The following is a 16,972-nucleotide window of genomic DNA, read 5'->3' on the forward strand; positions in this document are numbered from 1 at the left end:
GAGGACCTGTTGTGCCTCAGGTGCCCGGGGCACTGCCCCTCTCTGGGCAGGGCAGCACTCGCTGGGCTCTGGCCTTTCTCCCTACAGGACCTGTGGCATCCAGCATTTAGAGAGAGCAGGTGAGAAGCTCTCTCTCTTCAAGTCCTTCTATTTCTGCATCGTCACCTTCTCCACCGTGGGTTACGGAGACGTGACACCAAAGATCTGGCCTTCCCAGCTCCTCGTCGTCATCATGATCTGCGTCGCCCTGGTGGTGCTGCCCCTCCAGGTGAGACCTGGGCAGCCCAGAGGGGTGCAGAGCCTCAGCGGGGTGGCCCTGCCGACGGGGACAGCAGCTCTTGCCTCCCTGTGCAGTTCGAGGAGCTCGTCTACCTGTGGATGGAGCGGCAGAAGTCGGGAGGCAATTACAGCCGTCACCGGGCGCAGACGGAGAAGCATGTGGTCCTTTGTGTCAGCTCCCTCAAGATTGATCTTCTCATGGACTTCCTCAATGAGTTTTATGCCCACCCGCGCCTGCAGGTGAGGACCCTGCTGGGCTCAGTCAGAACCAGCTGTGGCCAGGCTTGCAGCCCTGCTGGGCACAGCTGGTCACTGCTGTGGGGAGTGTCCTGCCCAGCTACAGTGGATGTGGCAAAGAACAAGGTAAAAACCATCCAGCCCAGCCCCAAGAAGCTGCAGTGGCCAAGGAGAGGTGACAGGTGGTACCCCAGGGCCACCTCATTTTGCTGTCTCAGTGCTGGGGCACTCTCTGCCTGATCCACCTTGTTTTCTGGCCAGCCCTGTCAGAGCACAGTGTAGGCAGGTGGAGAGGGACCAGAGGGGCTTTTCTTGGTGTAGGGATGTCTTTGCTGAATGAGGAACCTCAGACAGAAACACCACATGTAACCACTAAATCTTGGTGGGATTTACCCAATTCATAGTGGAGCATCCCTACAAAAAGAGTGATCTTCTTGCAAATAACTGTGCCTCCCTGCTCCCCAGGAGCAGCACAGACCTGTTTCAGATTTGCTTTTCATTCCAACACTCACATACACTTCAGTCCTGGGGCCCAGCCTTGACCTCAGACATTCCAGCTCTAAAATCCTGCTTGTGGCTGTGCCTTCAGGAGGCTCTGCTTTGCCGTGTCCCCATCCCTGCTCAGATGTGTCTGCCTTGGCTTTATTATACAGAAAGGGGTGGAGAAGCTGCTGATGAATTTCCCAAGACCCTTTCAGGCCCCTGGAGCAGGGGCTGTCACACACCAGGAGCCAAGAGCAGAGTCACAGAATCACAGAATGGTTTGGGTTAGAAGGGACCTTAAAAATCATCTAGTTCCCACCTCACTGCCATGGGCAGAAGCCCCAGAGGAGCTGTTGGCTCAGGCAGCCCTGTGGCTGGGCTGGTGGGGGCCAGTGCAAGACCCCCAGCCTGCCAACCCACGCCAGCCTCTCTCTTTCAGGATTACTACGTGGTGATACTTTGCCCAACAGAGATGGACATCCAGGTGCGGCGGGTCCTGCAGATCCCTCTGTGGTCTCAGCGGGTGATCTACCTCCAGGGCTCTGCACTGAAGGACCAGGATCTCATGAGAGCCAAGTGAGCAGAGGTGTTGTCCCCAGAGGGGTGTCCATCACCCTCTGTGCAATGAGCTGATGCACACATGGTTGATGTATTTGCTGTCATTTCCAGTTTTGTTCAGAAAAGGGAGCTGGGTGGTATTCCACAAAGCAGGCTCAGCTTCCTGAAATGCAGGTGCTGCTTTTATACACAGAAACGTGTAATATTAATTTATCTCTAATTATGTTCAATCAGTCCTATATGTGATTGGTGAACTAATTCTTCTCTTCCATTCAAAGTGACAGTATCTAAAAATTTCACTAGATGTGCTCAGAGTAGGGGGCTGTTTGTTAGCAGGGGTCCCTATGGTTGGGTATTTCAGTATGCTAATATGACATTTATATGCTAATTTTATGTTAATGTGATCCATCCAATTGGTCAGTGTTTTCTACCTTGTGCTCAAGGCTGTGACCAAGATGAGTTGTCGGCAGTGCTCCCTTCCATCTCTTTCATCTGTCTCTCAGGGAAGGGCTGTTGGCTGCTGGGGACCTGTGTGTCTCTAATTCTTGCTGGTTTGGTGTTCTGTAAGCTCTGGTTTCATGCTGCTTGTCCCTGCTCTGTGTCTGCAGGATGGACAATGGAGAAGCCTGTTTCATCCTCAGCAGTCGCAATGAGGTGGATCGCACGGCGGCGGTGAGTTGTGCCCTGGGATGGTGGGACTGGGGGGAATGGTTCCTCGGGTGGCAGGAGTGGGGTGATGGCTGCCACTCACCTCTGCCCAGCAGGGGAGGGCATGGAGAGGCAGCCAAGGCAAGGGCAGGGGGTTGAGTGCTGAGCTGGATGCCCTCCCTGGGCACTTGGCACTGCTGCTTATCATGGGGCTGCCAGAGGGAGCAACTGTGGAGAGATGTGGGGATGGCAGGAGGAAAGCACAATGACAGGCAGCAGCACCCCTACTGGCTCACCTTCCCCTGCTGCCCCAGTTTGCCGTTGCTGCTGGGGAGCAGGGAAGGGCAGTTACCCCGTTAGCAGCTGTGGCTGGAGCAGCCCTTGCCCTGCTCTCCGTGCTGGCTGGGTGCTTTGCAGTTCATCCAAGTGTAGAAAGGCTGGGGAAGATAAGCCATCAGACAAGTAGCTCTTGCTCTTCTCCTTGGCTAGGACCACCAGACCATCCTGCGAGCCTGGCGGCAGTGCTCCCTTCCATCTCTTTCATCTGTCTCTCAGGGAAGGGCTGTTGGCTGCTGGGGACCTGTGTGTCTCTAATTCTTGCTGGTTTGGTGTTCTGTAAGCTCTGGTTTCATGCTGCTTGTCCCTGCTCTGTGTCTGCAGGATGGACAATGGAGAAGCCTGTTTCATCCTCAGCAGTCGCAATGAGGTGGATCGCACGGCGGCGGTGAGTTGTGCCCTGGGATGGTGGGACTGGGGGGAATGGTTCCTCGGGTGGCAGGAGTGGGGTGATGGCTGCCACTCACCTCTGCCCAGCAGGGGAGGGCATGGAGAGGCAGCCAAGGCAAGGGCAGGGGGTTGAGTGCTGAGCTGGATGCCCTCCCTGGGCACTTGGCACTGCTGCTTATCATGGGGCTGCCAGAGGGAGCAACTGTGGAGAGATGTGGGGATGGCAGGAGGAAAGCACAATGACAGGCAGCAGCACCCCTGCTGGCTCACCTTCCCCTGCTGCCCCAGTTTGCCGTTGCTGCTGGGGAGCAGGGAAGGGCAGTTACCCCGTTAGCAGCTGTGGCTGGAGCAGCCCTTGCCCTGCTCTCCGTGCTGGCTGGGTGCTTTGCAGTTCATCCAAGTGTAGAAAGGCTGGGGAAGATAAGCCATCAGACAAGTAGCTCTTGCTCTTCTCCTTGGCTAGGACCACCAGACCATCCTGCGAGCCTGGGCTGTGAAAGATTTTGCTCCAAACTGTCCTCTCTATGTTCAGATCTTAAAGCCTGAAAACAAGTTTCATGTCAAGTTTGCTGGTGAGTCAGAGGGGCTGATGCTGCTGGTGTCACTGGTGGCTTCACTGCTCTGCCCTTCCCTGCCATCAAGGGCCTTTCCTGTGGTGTTTCCATCTCAGAGGAGTCTGTGACATGGTGCTGAGACCCATCTTTATTGCTGGGAGATACTTTAAAGCTGTCAGCCCCTTTACCATGATGCACACTAAAGCCTGGTGCCAGGGGAGAGCTGGTTCTGGGGGGCACAAGATGGGCTGTGTGTGGCCACACCAGGGCCATGTTTGCCTGTGTCACCTGTCCCCCCATGAATATGGTGGTGGTGGCCTCAGTGAGCTGGTGTCCCTCTGGCTGGTTTCCAGCCTGCATCCCTCTTTTCTTGCCTGCATTAATCCCTTTCGTGGTGTTCCCCATGGGCTGTTGGTGGCTGAAAGCCATCCTGAACCAGCAGAAGGAGGAAGCACCCAGCTCCCTAATAGCACCCCAAAATTACCACCAGCCAAGGAACCCATCCATCCCCCTCCCCACCGTGACAGTCCCCTCTGCCTTTCAGATCATGTCGTCTGTGAAGAGGAGTGCAAATATGCCATGCTGGCACTGAACTGTGTCTGCCCTGCCACCTCCACCCTCATCACGCTGCTGGTGCACACCTCCCGGGGCCAGTGAGTGCTGCCTGCCCAGCCCTGCCTGCCCAGCCCTGCCTGCCCGTTCCTGCCTGCCCATCCATCCCTGCCCGTCCCAGCATGGAGGGGTGGCAGGACTGGGGGCTGTGGGACAGTGGGTCTGTGGGTCTGAGGTGGGTCTGGAGGAGCAGAGTGGAACCTGGGACCCTCAGATCCTAACACCAGGGGGATTCATCCTGGCACAACGGGAAGTCCCATCCCATCACCAGGGGGATGGATCCCAAGACCATGGCGGGGGGAGAGGTGTCCCATCCCAGCACCAGGGGGTGTCCATCCTGACCTGCTGCTGCTGTGCTTGCAGGGAGGGCCAGGAGTCCCCGGAGCAGTGGCAGCGGATGTACGGGCGCTGCTCGGGGAACGAGGTCTATCACATCCGGATGGGAGACAGCAAGTTCTTCATGGAGTACGAGGGGAAGAGCTTCACCTACGCTGCCTTCCACGCGCACAAGAAGTGAGAGCCTGGAGCAGCCCTTGCCCTGCTCTCCGTGCTGGCTGGGTGCTTTGCAGTTCATCCAAGTGTAGAAAGGCTGGGGAAGATAAGCCATCAGACAAGTAGCTCTTGCTCTTCTCCTTGGCTAGGACCACCAGACCATCCTGCGAGCCTGGGCTGTGAAAGATTTTGCTCCAAACTGTCCTCTCTATGTTCAGATCTTAAAGCCTGAAAACAAGTTTCATGTCAAGTTTGCTGGTGAGTCAGAGGGGCTGATGCTGCTGGTGTCACTGGTGGCTTCACTGCTCTGCCCTTCCCTGCCATCAAGGGCCTTTCCTGTGGTGTTTCCATCTCAGAGGAGTCTGTGACATGGTGCTGAGACCCATCTTTATTGCTGGGAGATACTTTAAAGCTGTCAGCCCCTTTACCATGATGCACACTAAAGCCTGGTGCCAGGGGAGAGCTGGTTCTGGGGGGCACAAGATGGGCTGTGTGTGGCCACACCAAGGCCATGTTTGCCTGTGTCACCTGTCCCCCCATGAATATGGTGGTGGTGGCCTCAGTGAGCTGGTGTCCCTCTGGCTGGTTTCCAGCCTGCATCCCTCTTTTCTTGCCTGCATTAATCCCTTTCGTGGTGTTCCCCATGGGCTGTTGGTGGCTGAAAGCCATCCTGAACCAGCAGAAGGAGGAAGCACCCAGCTCCCTAATAGCACCCCAAAATTACCACCAGCCAAGGAACCCATCCATCCCCCTCCCCACCGTGACAGTCCCCTCTGCCTTTCAGATCATGTCGTCTGTGAAGAGGAGTGCAAATATGCCATGCTGGCACTGAACTGTGTCTGCCCTGCCACCTCCACCCTCATCACGCTGCTGGTGCACACCTCCCGGGGCCAGTGAGTGCTGCCTGCCCAGCCCTGCCTGCCCAGCCCTGCCTGCCCGTTCCTGCCTGCCCATCCATCCCTGCCCGTCCCAGCATGGAGGGGTGGCAGGACTGGGGGCTGTGGGACAGTGGGTCTGTGGGTCTGAGGTGGGTCTGGAGGAGCAGAGTGGAACCTGGGACCCTCAGATCCTAACACCAGGGGGATTCATCCTGGCACAACGGGAAGTCCCATCCCATCACCAGGGGGATGGATCCCAAGACCATGGCGGGGGGAGAGGTGTCCCATCCCAGCACCAGGGGGTGTCCATCCTGACCTGCTGCTGCTGTGCTTGCAGGGAGGGCCAGGAGTCCCCGGAGCAGTGGCAGCGGATGTACGGGCGCTGCTCGGGGAACGAGGTCTATCACATCCGGATGGGAGACAGCAAGTTCTTCATGGAGTACGAGGGGAAGAGCTTCACCTACGCTGCCTTCCACGCGCACAAGAAGTGAGAGCAGGGGGGTGGCAGGCAGGGGTGGGCAGGGCCTGTCCACGTCCATCAGGGCTGGAGGCTGCTGCGGGGTCCTTGGTGCAGCCCCGAAGGGTTTTTCTCCAGCTGCCAACACCCCCCATGCTCCCGGCGCAGGTACGGGGTCTGCCTGATCGGCATCCGGCGCGAGGACAACAAGAGCATCTTGCTGAACCCCGGCCCGCGCCACATCATGGCAGCATCCGACACCTGCTTCTACATCAACATCACCAAGGAGGAGAACTCTGCCTTCATCTTCAAGCAGGAGGAGAAGCAGAAGAAGAAGGGCTTTACAGGGAGGGGCAGCTACGACGGCCCGTCCCGCCTGCCCGTGCACAGCATCATCGCCAGCATGGGTGAGTTGGGGGGCCCTGGTGGGCAGGGGGCAGCTGGGCTCCCTGGCAGGATCCTGCACATGCTGCTCTGGCTTCTTCCCCAGGTTTGGTTTCAGCTCCTTCCCCACGTGTGCCTTTATTTTGCACACTTCTTGCCACACCCCCACCCCAGGTATTGCTGGGAGCCACTGAAAATCCCTTTCCATTCCCTCAGCAAGAAGGTACATGCTGCTCCTTGCACCCTGGGTGCTCTCAGCAAGCTCAACTATAATTATTGAAGCTCGTGATGTCCATTATCATTAACAGTATTTGCATAAATCCCCCAGGCCCTGGCTGGAAGAGTAAATGCCCCTTGGCTGCATCTGACATCCCGTGGATGATTCACCCCTGATGAAGAGCCCAGTTGGCTCTGCAGTGAGTGCTGCATTTTTGCAAATAAAAACCACCATGAGTCATTACTTCCAGTTTGTATCTGGGGAAAGCAAATTTTGGGGCTGCCTGGAGAGGCTGGGCTGCACGAGCAGATTATATCTCAGGCAGATAATTTATGCATTTGTACTCAGGAGCAGCAGTTTGCATAGATTATTCCCCAGCGAGCCGCAGAGCACTTTGCTGAGCAGCATTTGTCAGTGTTCTCCTTGTGTGGCTGGTTTGCAGGGGGATCTTTGGCAAAGAGTGATGGGAGAGAGACTGAGTGTGAGCAGAGCAGCAGTGCCTGGAGAGCTCAGCACCTGGGCTGTGCCTGCTGGGGACCTCCCTGCTTTCCTGACCACCTCAGGATCACTGCTTGGCCACGATTCAGCTGAGAGCCTCAGCAGGAGGTGGTCACAGTGGGAGAGGAGGCTGATGGTCCTTGGTGCCAGCTGCCCCACAAGAGCAGCCCAAGCTGTGACCCTGGGGAGATGCTCCATGCAGCAGTGCCCAGGAGATCACGGGTGGGTGCTGTGCCAGTGCTCCCCATGTCCCCAGCTGGCTTAGCTTCATCGGGTGGTGTTTACCAGGCACGATGACGGTCCCACCTGCTCCTCCTCGTCCCCGTGCAGGACCACCCGGGCATGAGGCTTTTCCACGCCGCTTGTCCCACGCTGCTCCCTTCACCTCCTTATAGCAGGTTTGCTGTGCTTCCCTCCCCACCGTGTCCAGGTACAGTGGCCATGGACCTGCAGAACACGGAGTGCCGCCCGGCTAACAGCAGCAAGCTGGCGCTGCCGGCCGAGAACGGCTCGGGCACCCGGCGGCCCAGCATCGCGCCCGTCCTGGAGCTGGCTGACACCTCCTCCCTGCTGCCCTGCGACCTGCTCAGCGACCAGTCCGAGGATGAGATGACACAGTCGGACGAGGAGGGGTCGGCGGTTGTGGAGTGAGTTGCCCACCTTTGGCCCAGCCCACTCCTTCCTCATGCAGATGCGTGTCTGAGCCAGACACGGCTGTGGGACAGGCAGGGGTGTTCCCGCAGTCCTGCTGCCTCCCTCCACTCACTGATGTGGAGAGGATCCTGTTCTGTAGCTGTGGAGGGCTCGCCCTGTGTCCTCACCCCGCTGGCTTTTCTCTCTGCTGCAGGTATGTGAAGGGCTACCCCCCCAACTCCCCCTACATCGGCAGCTCCCCAACCCTCTGCCACCTTCTACCTGAGAAAGCCCCTTTCTGCTGCCTGAGGCTGGACAAGGTAGGAGGGGGCTGCAGCCCCCCTGGGAGTGGGAAGTGCTGGGTGTGCAGCTCAGGCTGGGTGCTGAGTCCCTGGGCTGCCTGTGGCAGGGCTGCAAGCACAACAGCTTTGAGGACGCCAAAGCCTATGGGTTTAAGAACAAACTGATTATTGTTTCGGCGGAGACGGCTGGGAACGGGCTCTATAACTTCATCGTCCCCCTTCGTGCCTACTATCGGTCCCGCAAGGAGCTGAACCCAATTGTGTTGCTGCTGGACAACAAGCAAGTACTTTTCCATGGGTGTTTCCTGTCATGCCAAGCCCTGCCCCGTGTTTTCCTGGGCATCTTGTGCCATGGGGATGGGAGCAGGGGAGCACGGCAACGTCACTGTTGGGTACTTTGGCTGGTGTTGGCCCTGGAGGCTCTGGAGGGGTTTGGTGTTTCATGATCCTGCTGGACCATTTTGCTCTCTGTTACTCTTCCTTCAGGCCTGAGCACCACTTTCTGGAAGCCATCTGTTGCTTCCCCATGGTTTACTACATGGAGGGTACCATCGACAAGTAGGTGTTTCCATGTGTGGCTGTTGTTAGTTGCAGTGATCCCTAGATGTGTTGTATTTACCCCAGCACAGACTTTGAGGTCATCCCATGAGTATCCCCAGGGTTGGTACCATAGAGCTGAGCCCACCCTTGGCTTCTCAGCTTGTCCCTGGTGGATGGGAGCAGATGAGGAGCTGGTGGTCGGGAGCAGCCTGGGGTTGCTGTAGCGCTGCTTCCCTGTGTCATTCCCAAGGGCTGACCCTGCGCTCTTCTCTTTGGGAACTGCCCAGCCTGGACAGCTTGCTGCAGTGTGGAATCATCTATGCTGACAACCTGGTGGTCGTGGACAAGGAGAGCACCATGAGCGCTGAGGAGGACTACATGGCAGATGCAAAGACGATTGTCAACGTCCAGACCATGTTCAGGTGAGGACTGACCACTGTCCTGGCTCCATCGTGGCCATTTACCTCAACTGGAGACAAGACTGGGGAGGTGCCAGTGGCTGGGATGGTGGCTGCAGGTGGTGGGTCACATGTGTGGTTGGGCTTACTGCAGGAAGCAGCATCTGAATGGCTATTTCTGACTGGAGATAGGCATGGGGATGGTTCTGGTCTTCCTGGGGCTTTAAATGCAAGGAGTTCCATCACTTCTGAGCAAGGTGCAGGACAAAAGGTCTCTTTCCATTGCAGGCTCTTCCCCAGCCTCAGCATTATTACAGAGCTGACCCACCCCTCCAACATGAGGTTCATGCAGTTCAGAGCCAAGGACAGTTACTCTCTCGCCCTTTCCAAGCTAGAAAAGGTAAGAGAAGTCAATGCTGAGACTACATTTCAGCTTCTCAAGGTCCTGTGCTCTTCTGTGAGCTGCAGCTGCAATAGCTGGTGTGTGTCTATCTGAGAGAACTTGCAAACAAATATGGGGACAGTTGATCTTTGGACTTCTGTGTATGTATGTAGGTGGTGACTGCAGGTTGTGCAGCTTTTCCTGCTGCTGGAGCTCTGAGTCAGGTTTCACACGGTGACTACAGGAGGGGGGGGCAGTGGGGTCACTGTGTTGAGACAGATCTTCTGGCAAAGAAGCAAACAGCCCTGAACTGGACACTGGGGCATGTGAAGGTGCCCTGCAAAGATGTGAACGAGACCCCAGGAGTGCTGACACCTCCCCTTTATCTTCCAGAAAGAGCGAGAGAATGGCTCCAACCTGGCCTTCATGTTCCGGCTGCCCTTTGCAGCCGGGAGGGTCTTCAGCATCAGTATGTTGGACACGCTGCTCTACCAGGTGAGAGTCCTCAGTGAGAGACCACTGAGACCCCCTAGTATGGCCCCAGCTGCTGCTGTGGGGGCTGGAGCACCCCACGGGTGTCCCCAGCAGACTGCAGGTGTCCTTCTGTGTCTCCCAGTAAATAACCAAGCAAACCTGTTCTGTGTCTCCCTGCCCAAATGTCTCCCCCAGTCGTTTGTCAAGGACTACATGATCACCATCACTCGGCTGCTGCTGGGTCTGGACACCACGCCGGGCTCTGGCTACCTCTGCGCGGTAGGTGCCACGTTCCTGCGGGCTGAAACCACCCAGCCAAGTCCTCCTGCATCTGGTGGGACCTGTCACCCTGTGCGTGGGAGGGGAGGGTTCCCCTCTTCTGAGGGGAAGGTCCAAGAGCTACCAAGGACCAAAGCCCTCATTCTGGTGGCTGGGATGGGAAATGGCTCCTGGTCTCTTTGGTGGAATCAACCTCACTTTTGGGGTTGATGTACACGAGCTGGGGGGATGCTCAGGAGAGGCCTGAGGTGCTCCTCAGCAGGGTTGGCACAGCACGGGGGGTTGATGTTTGTCCTCTGTTGCTCAGATGAAGATCACTGAGGATGACCTGTGGATCCGGACGTACGGCCGCCTCTTCCAGAAGCTCTGCTCCTCCAGCGCCGAGATTCCCATCGGGATTTACAGGACGGAGTCGCACATGTTTGCAACCTCCGAGGTAGGGGCACTGAGCCCCCAGGGAGGGGGAGGTGGAACAGCAGGGGGAGGTGGCACAGCAGGGCTGCCCCTTTGCTGCTCTGACACTTTATTTCTCCTTCCTTTCTCCCCACTGCAGCCCCACGACATCCGAGCGCAGGTGAGTGCCGCTTGCATCCCGCTGCCCGGCACAATTCTGGCTGTCACCACTGACTTGCCCAAGGGCAAGTGGTCAGGTTGGCTTCCCAAGCAGCTCCTCTGGCCACCCGGAGCCACCATGTGCCTTGTGCCAGCTGTCACTGTCTGTCCCCATGGAAGGGCAGTGCCAGCTGAGCCTCAGCACTGTGGGAATACAAAAGGGCAGCCCCGAGTGAGGTACAATCAGTTGGGATCAGGAGCAGGGTGAACCAGGGTCCCATCCAAAGACCTTCAATTTTCACCTTTGTATGAAGCGGCTACAGGGAGCCAAGGGGTGACATTTAATTCAACACAATTCACCTCTTTCCTAGAAATCCTTTAAGCCACTTTATTCATGTATTCCTGCTCACCAGCGGGAATTCACCTATCGGAGACGTGACACCACATCTGCTGTAGGTGCAGGAGGAGAGGTGGGGACATGGGTGTCCCTGGGGTAGCCACGGGAGGGTTGTCAGGCTCCGTGTAGCAGCGCCTGTCCCAGATCTGCCAGCCAGGGAGTTTTAGCAGGATGGAGATGATGTGCCAGGAGAGTGCGCTGGGGGATCAGAGGAACCATCCCACCTCCTGGGAGAGGTCCAGCCCTATCAGGAATGGGAGGTCCCCCGCCCTCCCGTGACCTGCTGGGCTTCCAGTCACAGATCTCAATCAATGTGGAGGACTGCGAGGACACCAAGGATGTCAAGGAGCACTGGGGCATCAAGACGGGCCACCACAGGAACTCCTGCTCCAGCGACCAGTCGGAGCACCCGCTGCTGCGGCGCAAGAGCATGCAGTGGGCTCGGCGCCTGAGCCGCCAGGGAAACAAGCACTCGGGCAAGACGGCCGAGTGGATCAGCCAGCAGCGCCTCAGCCTGTACCGCCGCTCCGAGCGCCAGGAGCTCTCCGAGCTGGTCAAAAACCGCATGAAGCACCTGGGCTTGCCCACCACCGGGTACGGTAAGTGCCCATCGCTTCAGCTGCTCTGCCCTGGGGCATCCTGCCCGCCGGCTCCTCGGGGAACCCTCTGCCCACCCTCACCCCGATCCCTGCCTCGTCCCAGGATGAGCCTGACCCGACCCTGCACCCTGCCTAACCCTGCAGGCACTGCCAAGCCCAGCTCTGAGCTACATGCTGCCTCGTCCCCCGGCTTGCTTGTGCTTCTGCAGATGATGGTGTTGAAGGCTGGGGTCCCACAGCTTCCCCGCCTGCCCCCCATCCAGCTGCAGGCAGCCCCACCCTGTGTCGGGGGGCCGGGATGGATCCAGGCAGGGGTTTGCAGTGGCTGAGGAGCTCTCTCCCCTCTGCCAGCAGCTGGACTGCACCACGCAGCTTTGGGGCACTTGCCCCACTTGCCCCCTGCTTTCTGGCCGTGCAGAAATGGTTGTTCAGGACATTCTGACCCCAAATCAGCAAAACCCTTCTGCCCAACCCCCCCTGGAGCACAGCAGGGAGAAGAGAGGCCCCGTCAGCTGGCGCAGACCCCTTTTGTTTTAGACTTTAAGCCAACATAAAGCTCTTCCACGGGAAACATATCGGTAGCCACAGGGCTGATGGTTTGATTCATTGCGTGTGAAACTCCTCAGGGTCCCTCCGTGCAGCCTCATTTCTCGTGAAGCTTCTCACCTGCCCGTCAGTGCTGGTGTGTCTGTTCCCCCCAGGATGATTCCCCGCCCCTTAGTTACGACAGAGTTTGTAGCTCACAGCTTCCTTGGTTTGTTTGGTTGTTTGCTTTTCCTTTCTTTTGAGCCATCCTGTGCTGCTGCCTGTTTGTTCCATCCTCAAAAGAGCTTCTGTCCCCCCCCTGCCCACCTGCAGGCTGGCACCGTGCCCCAGCTGGGAGGGGAAGTGATTTTGGGGAGCAAAGAGGGGGGGGGATTTCTCTCCCATCTTGGTTTCTCCCTTGCAGCCACGTGAAAGGAGGAGGAAAAGTAAAGACATGCAGTGCAGGAGGGATTTTGGAGTGGAGGGCAAAGGGGTTGGTCGTGGGCATCAGCTGGCCTCCCCAGGGAGGGAGGATGGAGAGGTGGCTGGTGGCAGGACAGTGGCAGGACAGTGGCAGTCGTGTGTGTGTCCCCTTCTCTTTTTTTCCTACAAGTCCCTGGTGCTTTTTCTGGGAAAATGGCAGCTCCGTTGCAGAGCTGATGGATGGAGTGGCTGATGGCATTCCCCACCTTTAAAAGAAAGCTGGTTTACCCATCTGCTGGGTGTGGGGAGCTGGGGAAGAGGGTGCACAGCCCGACCCCCCCGGGGGGGACCCTGGCCTGGCAACCCCAGCAAGCAGGGGTCTGGGCAGGGGCAGCTCCCCTGCCTGCATGGCCTCGGGTGAGGGTCCCGAGCCAGCCCTGCCAGGGTGCTCAGGGTGCGGATGGCTGGGATGGTTCAGGTCTCATCCTTCTCTGTGCCCAGCCAGCAAGTTTTGGCTGCAGCTGAGCAGGGGTGCTGCGGGCAGTGGGGGAGGTTGGACTTGTCTGTGTGAGAGCAGGAGGACGATGGACACAACGGGGGGACCAGCAGCTCCCAGGGCCCTGCAGCATGTCTGGGGGACTGTGTGTTGTCACCGTGTGTCACCATCAGTGTCTGGACACCCGTGGTGTTTTGGAGGAACACGTTGCTCTGCCTTCTCCCCCCTTTTTCCTTTTCCTTTTGCTCATTTTATTGCTGCAGTGCAGGAGCTCATCTCTGATATTTGCCGAACCATGGCTTGCTGACCTCTCTCTCTCTCTCTGTTTATGTCTGTGCCTTTCCCTGTATGTTCTGTAGAGGATGTAGCAAATTTAACAGCCAGTGATGTGATGAATCGGGTAAACCTGGGATATTTGCAAGGTAATTCCCTCTCCCTGGGAGCCCCGCGTGACAGCGCACAACAAGATCATGCCAGCTGAGCCCAATCCACCCCCTTGCCGGTTTTCACCTTAGACACCTGGAGCCTTTCAAGCACCAATTTGTTGAGTGGTGTTGGAAAACAAAAGAACATCCTGTGGCCAAAGGCAGGGCCCTGCAAAGTCATGGAGATCAAAACCTCAGGGATGCTTGTTCTAGCTGAATTCTTACAGGGAAATCACAGCCCTGGTGCTAAAATCTCCTTCCTTTGCTTTTGCAAGTTGGTTTTGGCCTGTGAAGCCACTGGCAATTTGAGGAGGGGGCTTATGGGGGGTGGCGTGGTCTGTGGTGAGATGCTGGAGCTCCTGCACCAGCCCCTTTGCCTCTTGCCCTTTAGTGGCTCAGCCACAGCTCAGGGACAAGGCAGCGCTTGGAAAGCCCTTGGCAACCCTTGGGTTGTGTTCCTGGACGGGGCTGTAGCATCAGCAGAGCCTGTTTTCTAGCTGGGGAGGTCAGACAAGGTGCTGCTCGTGCTGTAGATGCTCTGGTGCACCTTGTTGGTGTCTATGGGAGCTGCAGGGTTGTTGCACCATTTGCAGTGGTGTAAAGTGCTCTGGAAAGGACCCTTCTGACTGCAGCACCCTGGAGGTTACCACTAGCCCACCCTAGCTGTGTTTTAGGCTTCACTAGCCCACTTTTAAGGTGAAAAGTTGGCATTTTCCTATAAACTGTGTTCTCCATCAGAGCAGCAGCCCCAGAGGGGCTCATGGAAGCCCCAGGCCAGCACAGTGTATTGCCAGATGGTCGGTGGGCACCGGGCAGAGCTCAGCCCCCACTGGTTTCTCATCCTCCTGCAGAGGAGCTGGGGCTGAGCCAGAGCCTCATGTCCTGCCAGAGAGAGGTCCAGCTCTATGATTGCACCCAGAGCCTGCAAAGGCAGGAAACCCCAGGGATGACCATCCCACGAGGGTGACATCTCTGCGTGTGTGGGGATGGGAACGGGAGCTCAGTGCTGACTTCTCTCCATCAAAAACAGTAACTCAATAACCTGCTGGAGGGTGCTGAGCCCTGCGCTGTGCCCCTGGGGACACTATGGCAATAGACTTGGTGGGTTTAGCAATGCCTGGCTCAGCTGCATGGGGGGTCAGGAAAAGGTGCTTCCATGGAGCAGGGAAACCTGCCGCCAGCCAGGGTCCTTCCCACCTCCCTTGTCATGGCCAGCCCTGTGTCTCCTGTTGGGTCCCAGGGTCCGTGTGTCCCCCAGCATTGCTCCCCTTGTCCCTGCCTCGCTGTAAGGCTGAGCACTGGGATGGCTGAAGCTCTGTGGTGGCTCCAGGGCCTGGATGGTGCCTGGGGCTGGGCACACTGGCACGGGTCAGGAGGTCCCTGGGGGGGTCCCTGTCCTCCACCAGCCTCAGCATCTTCTGTGGCCTCAGAGGTACTGAGGATGTGTCAGAGCAGCAAAGAGGGGCTTGTGTCCAGTGGCTGTGGTCCTGATACTGTCCAGCCACAGGGATGCCCTGGGAGTGCCCTGACCAAGCAAAGGCAGCCGAGGGCAAGAGGGGAGGGGGCTGTCTGCACCCCTCTGCAGGGTGCCAGCCAGGCAGCTGTGGTGGCTCAAGCCCCAGTTCAGAGGTGTCACCCACTCCTGAGGCTGCAGAGCTGCCGTGCTCCTCACCCAGGGGGGTCTCATCCTGCCCACCTGGGGGTCCTGGGGCCATCGTGCACTGGTGGGAGAGGAATCCCGGTGAGAAGCCTTGCAGCGAGCTGCTCTCCTGCCGTGCTCATCACGCTGCCCCAGTGTCTGTCTGTCTGTCCATCCCCCCTCCACCCTGTCCATCCGCACCTGGTCCCTCAGGCTGTACCTGGTGTCACCTGTCGCAGCTCCCACCCCTCCCCGCAGCCTCGCACCCCATCCATTTCACCCATGATCTTGTTCTCAGCTATTTCGGAAAGCACAGGGTCGCACCCCCCTCCCCTTTGCCACGTGCAGCACCTGTGGGTGCAGTTCTTGGTGGCCTCGAGCCCCCTGGGGTGGTCACCAGCGTTCAGAGCTGCCCCTGAATGGTACCCATGGCTCTGAAACTACATGGAGGTGTTTTCCCTCGGGCTGGAGAAAGGAGCAACCCTTGAGCTAAATCCTGTTGCTGGATGATGCTGGATGAAGTCAACTCCAGAAGGGGAGAGGGGACAGAGCACTTGAGTGGCCTGGGGCTGGGAGGGATGTTTGGCTGCCCTGACCTGGCTGCAGTCGTTGTGCTGTACCTAACGTGGCAGGATTAACCTGTTCCCTTTTTTGCACTAAACCCAGGTAAGACACCTTTCTTTTTTCTTTTTTCTTTTTGAGGGTAGAGGGGGTTTGGAAGGGTTAGGTCTGCCCTGGGCTGGGCTGTGGTGGGGGGAGCAGCAGGGGAGGCATGGAGGGAGGTGCTCTGCTGGTGGTCTCCTCGAGGGCAGGGACCCATTTCCTTGGGGATGAGCTGTGACCCCTTAGAGCCAAGTGCTGGGGATGCTGCAGTGGGGCTGTGGGGACAAGGGCCTCCGGAGTGTCCCTCGGGGGGTCCCTCACCAGCCCTTTCCCCTCCTCTCGCAGATGAGATGAACGACCACCAGAACACCTTGTCCTACGTCCTCATCAACCCCCCGCCCGACACGCGGCTGGAGCTCAACGACATCGTGTAGGTTCTGCTCCCACCCCCTGCACCCCCTGGGACATGGAGCCCCTTGGCTGGGCATCCCCAGGATGGGGCTCTCCCTGTGCCCCCAGACCTTCCCCCTCACCTGCCCATGTCACGTTGCTTTCCATGATCTCTCATGATGATCTGTGGTTTTTTGCTCCCTCCCCGTGTTCCTGAGCAGTGCCCAAGCCCCCCCCCCACCCAAAGCCCCCGCTTTGCTCATTGCTGCTCTCAGCAGCAGTGCCGAGTTTTACCCTTGGCTTTTACCAGGGGAAATAATCATCCTTACTTTGACCAGCTCCCTGGAGCATCCCCACACGTCCCGACCCCAAAGATGGGCCAGACCCCAGTTCAGGGTTTTCCCAGCTCCCTCCTGCCCTGGAGAACCCAAGGGAGAATCCCAGCAGCACAACCAGGCTCTGCCCCACAGGTACCTGATCCGCTCGGACCCGCTGGCCCACGTGGCCAACGACGGGCAGAGCCGCAAGAGCAGCTGCAGCAACAAGCTGGGCCCCTGCAGCCCCGAGACGCGCGACGAGACCCAGCTCTGAGCAGCCCCCGCGCCGGGAGCACCCGAGGAGCCGCGGGGACGGGCACTGCCCCTGTGCCCAGTGCCCCCTGTGCCCAGTGCCCCCTGTGCCCAGCGCCCTGGGCACGGTGGGAGGGACCCCCGAGCCCCCGGAGGGACGGGACAGCCGGACAGACCGACGGGCCAGGGGAAGGACGCCTCGTGGCTTTTAACTTTTTATACCAATACCGCAACTAGTGAGACAGTCTTTGCTGGTGCTGGTGGGACGTGGCCGAGACCCCGGCAAGATGACCCGGCATGAGCAGCAGGACCGTGTTTGGGGT

The 16,972-nt window shown here is 58.2% G+C and overlaps 1 protein-coding gene across 2 annotated transcripts in view; it reads left to right on the top strand.

Annotated features, from left to right (window-relative positions):
- The window catches only part of KCNT1 (potassium channel, subfamily T, member 1), a 34,228-nt gene extending 17,557 nt beyond the window's left edge, over positions 1-16,671 (top strand). The window contains exons 13-33 of one of the 2 annotated variants that reach the window (XM_009998839.1): positions 355-519; positions 1,439-1,575; positions 2,166-2,229; positions 3,395-3,503; positions 4,030-4,138; positions 4,461-4,610; positions 6,093-6,331; positions 7,454-7,670; positions 7,871-7,976; positions 8,066-8,238; positions 8,445-8,516; positions 8,786-8,920; positions 9,185-9,296; positions 9,672-9,773; positions 9,948-10,031; positions 10,339-10,467; positions 10,585-10,605; positions 11,276-11,579; positions 13,383-13,445; positions 16,036-16,120; positions 16,551-16,671. In XM_009998839.1, the coding sequence (XP_009997141.1) occupies positions 355-519; positions 1,439-1,575; positions 2,166-2,229; positions 3,395-3,503; positions 4,030-4,138; positions 4,461-4,610; positions 6,093-6,331; positions 7,454-7,670; positions 7,871-7,976; positions 8,066-8,238; positions 8,445-8,516; positions 8,786-8,920; positions 9,185-9,296; positions 9,672-9,773; positions 9,948-10,031; positions 10,339-10,467; positions 10,585-10,605; positions 11,276-11,579; positions 13,383-13,445; positions 16,036-16,120; positions 16,551-16,671 (2,697 nt within the window). The remainder of the gene's footprint in view (positions 1-354; positions 520-1,438; positions 1,576-2,165; positions 2,230-3,394; positions 3,504-4,029; positions 4,139-4,460; positions 4,611-6,092; positions 6,332-7,453; positions 7,671-7,870; positions 7,977-8,065; positions 8,239-8,444; positions 8,517-8,785; positions 8,921-9,184; positions 9,297-9,671; positions 9,774-9,947; positions 10,032-10,338; positions 10,468-10,584; positions 10,606-11,275; positions 11,580-13,382; positions 13,446-16,035; positions 16,121-16,550) is intronic. The other variant, XM_009998840.1, reaches the window with a different exon arrangement.
- Positions 16,672-16,972: the final 301 nt, after the last annotated feature.

Source organism: Chaetura pelagica, unplaced genomic scaffold (assembly GCF_000747805.2).
Source record: "Chaetura pelagica isolate M959 unplaced genomic scaffold, ChaPel_1.0 scaffold405, whole genome shotgun sequence".
NCBI lineage: Eukaryota > Metazoa > Chordata > Aves > Apodiformes > Apodidae > Chaetura > Chaetura pelagica.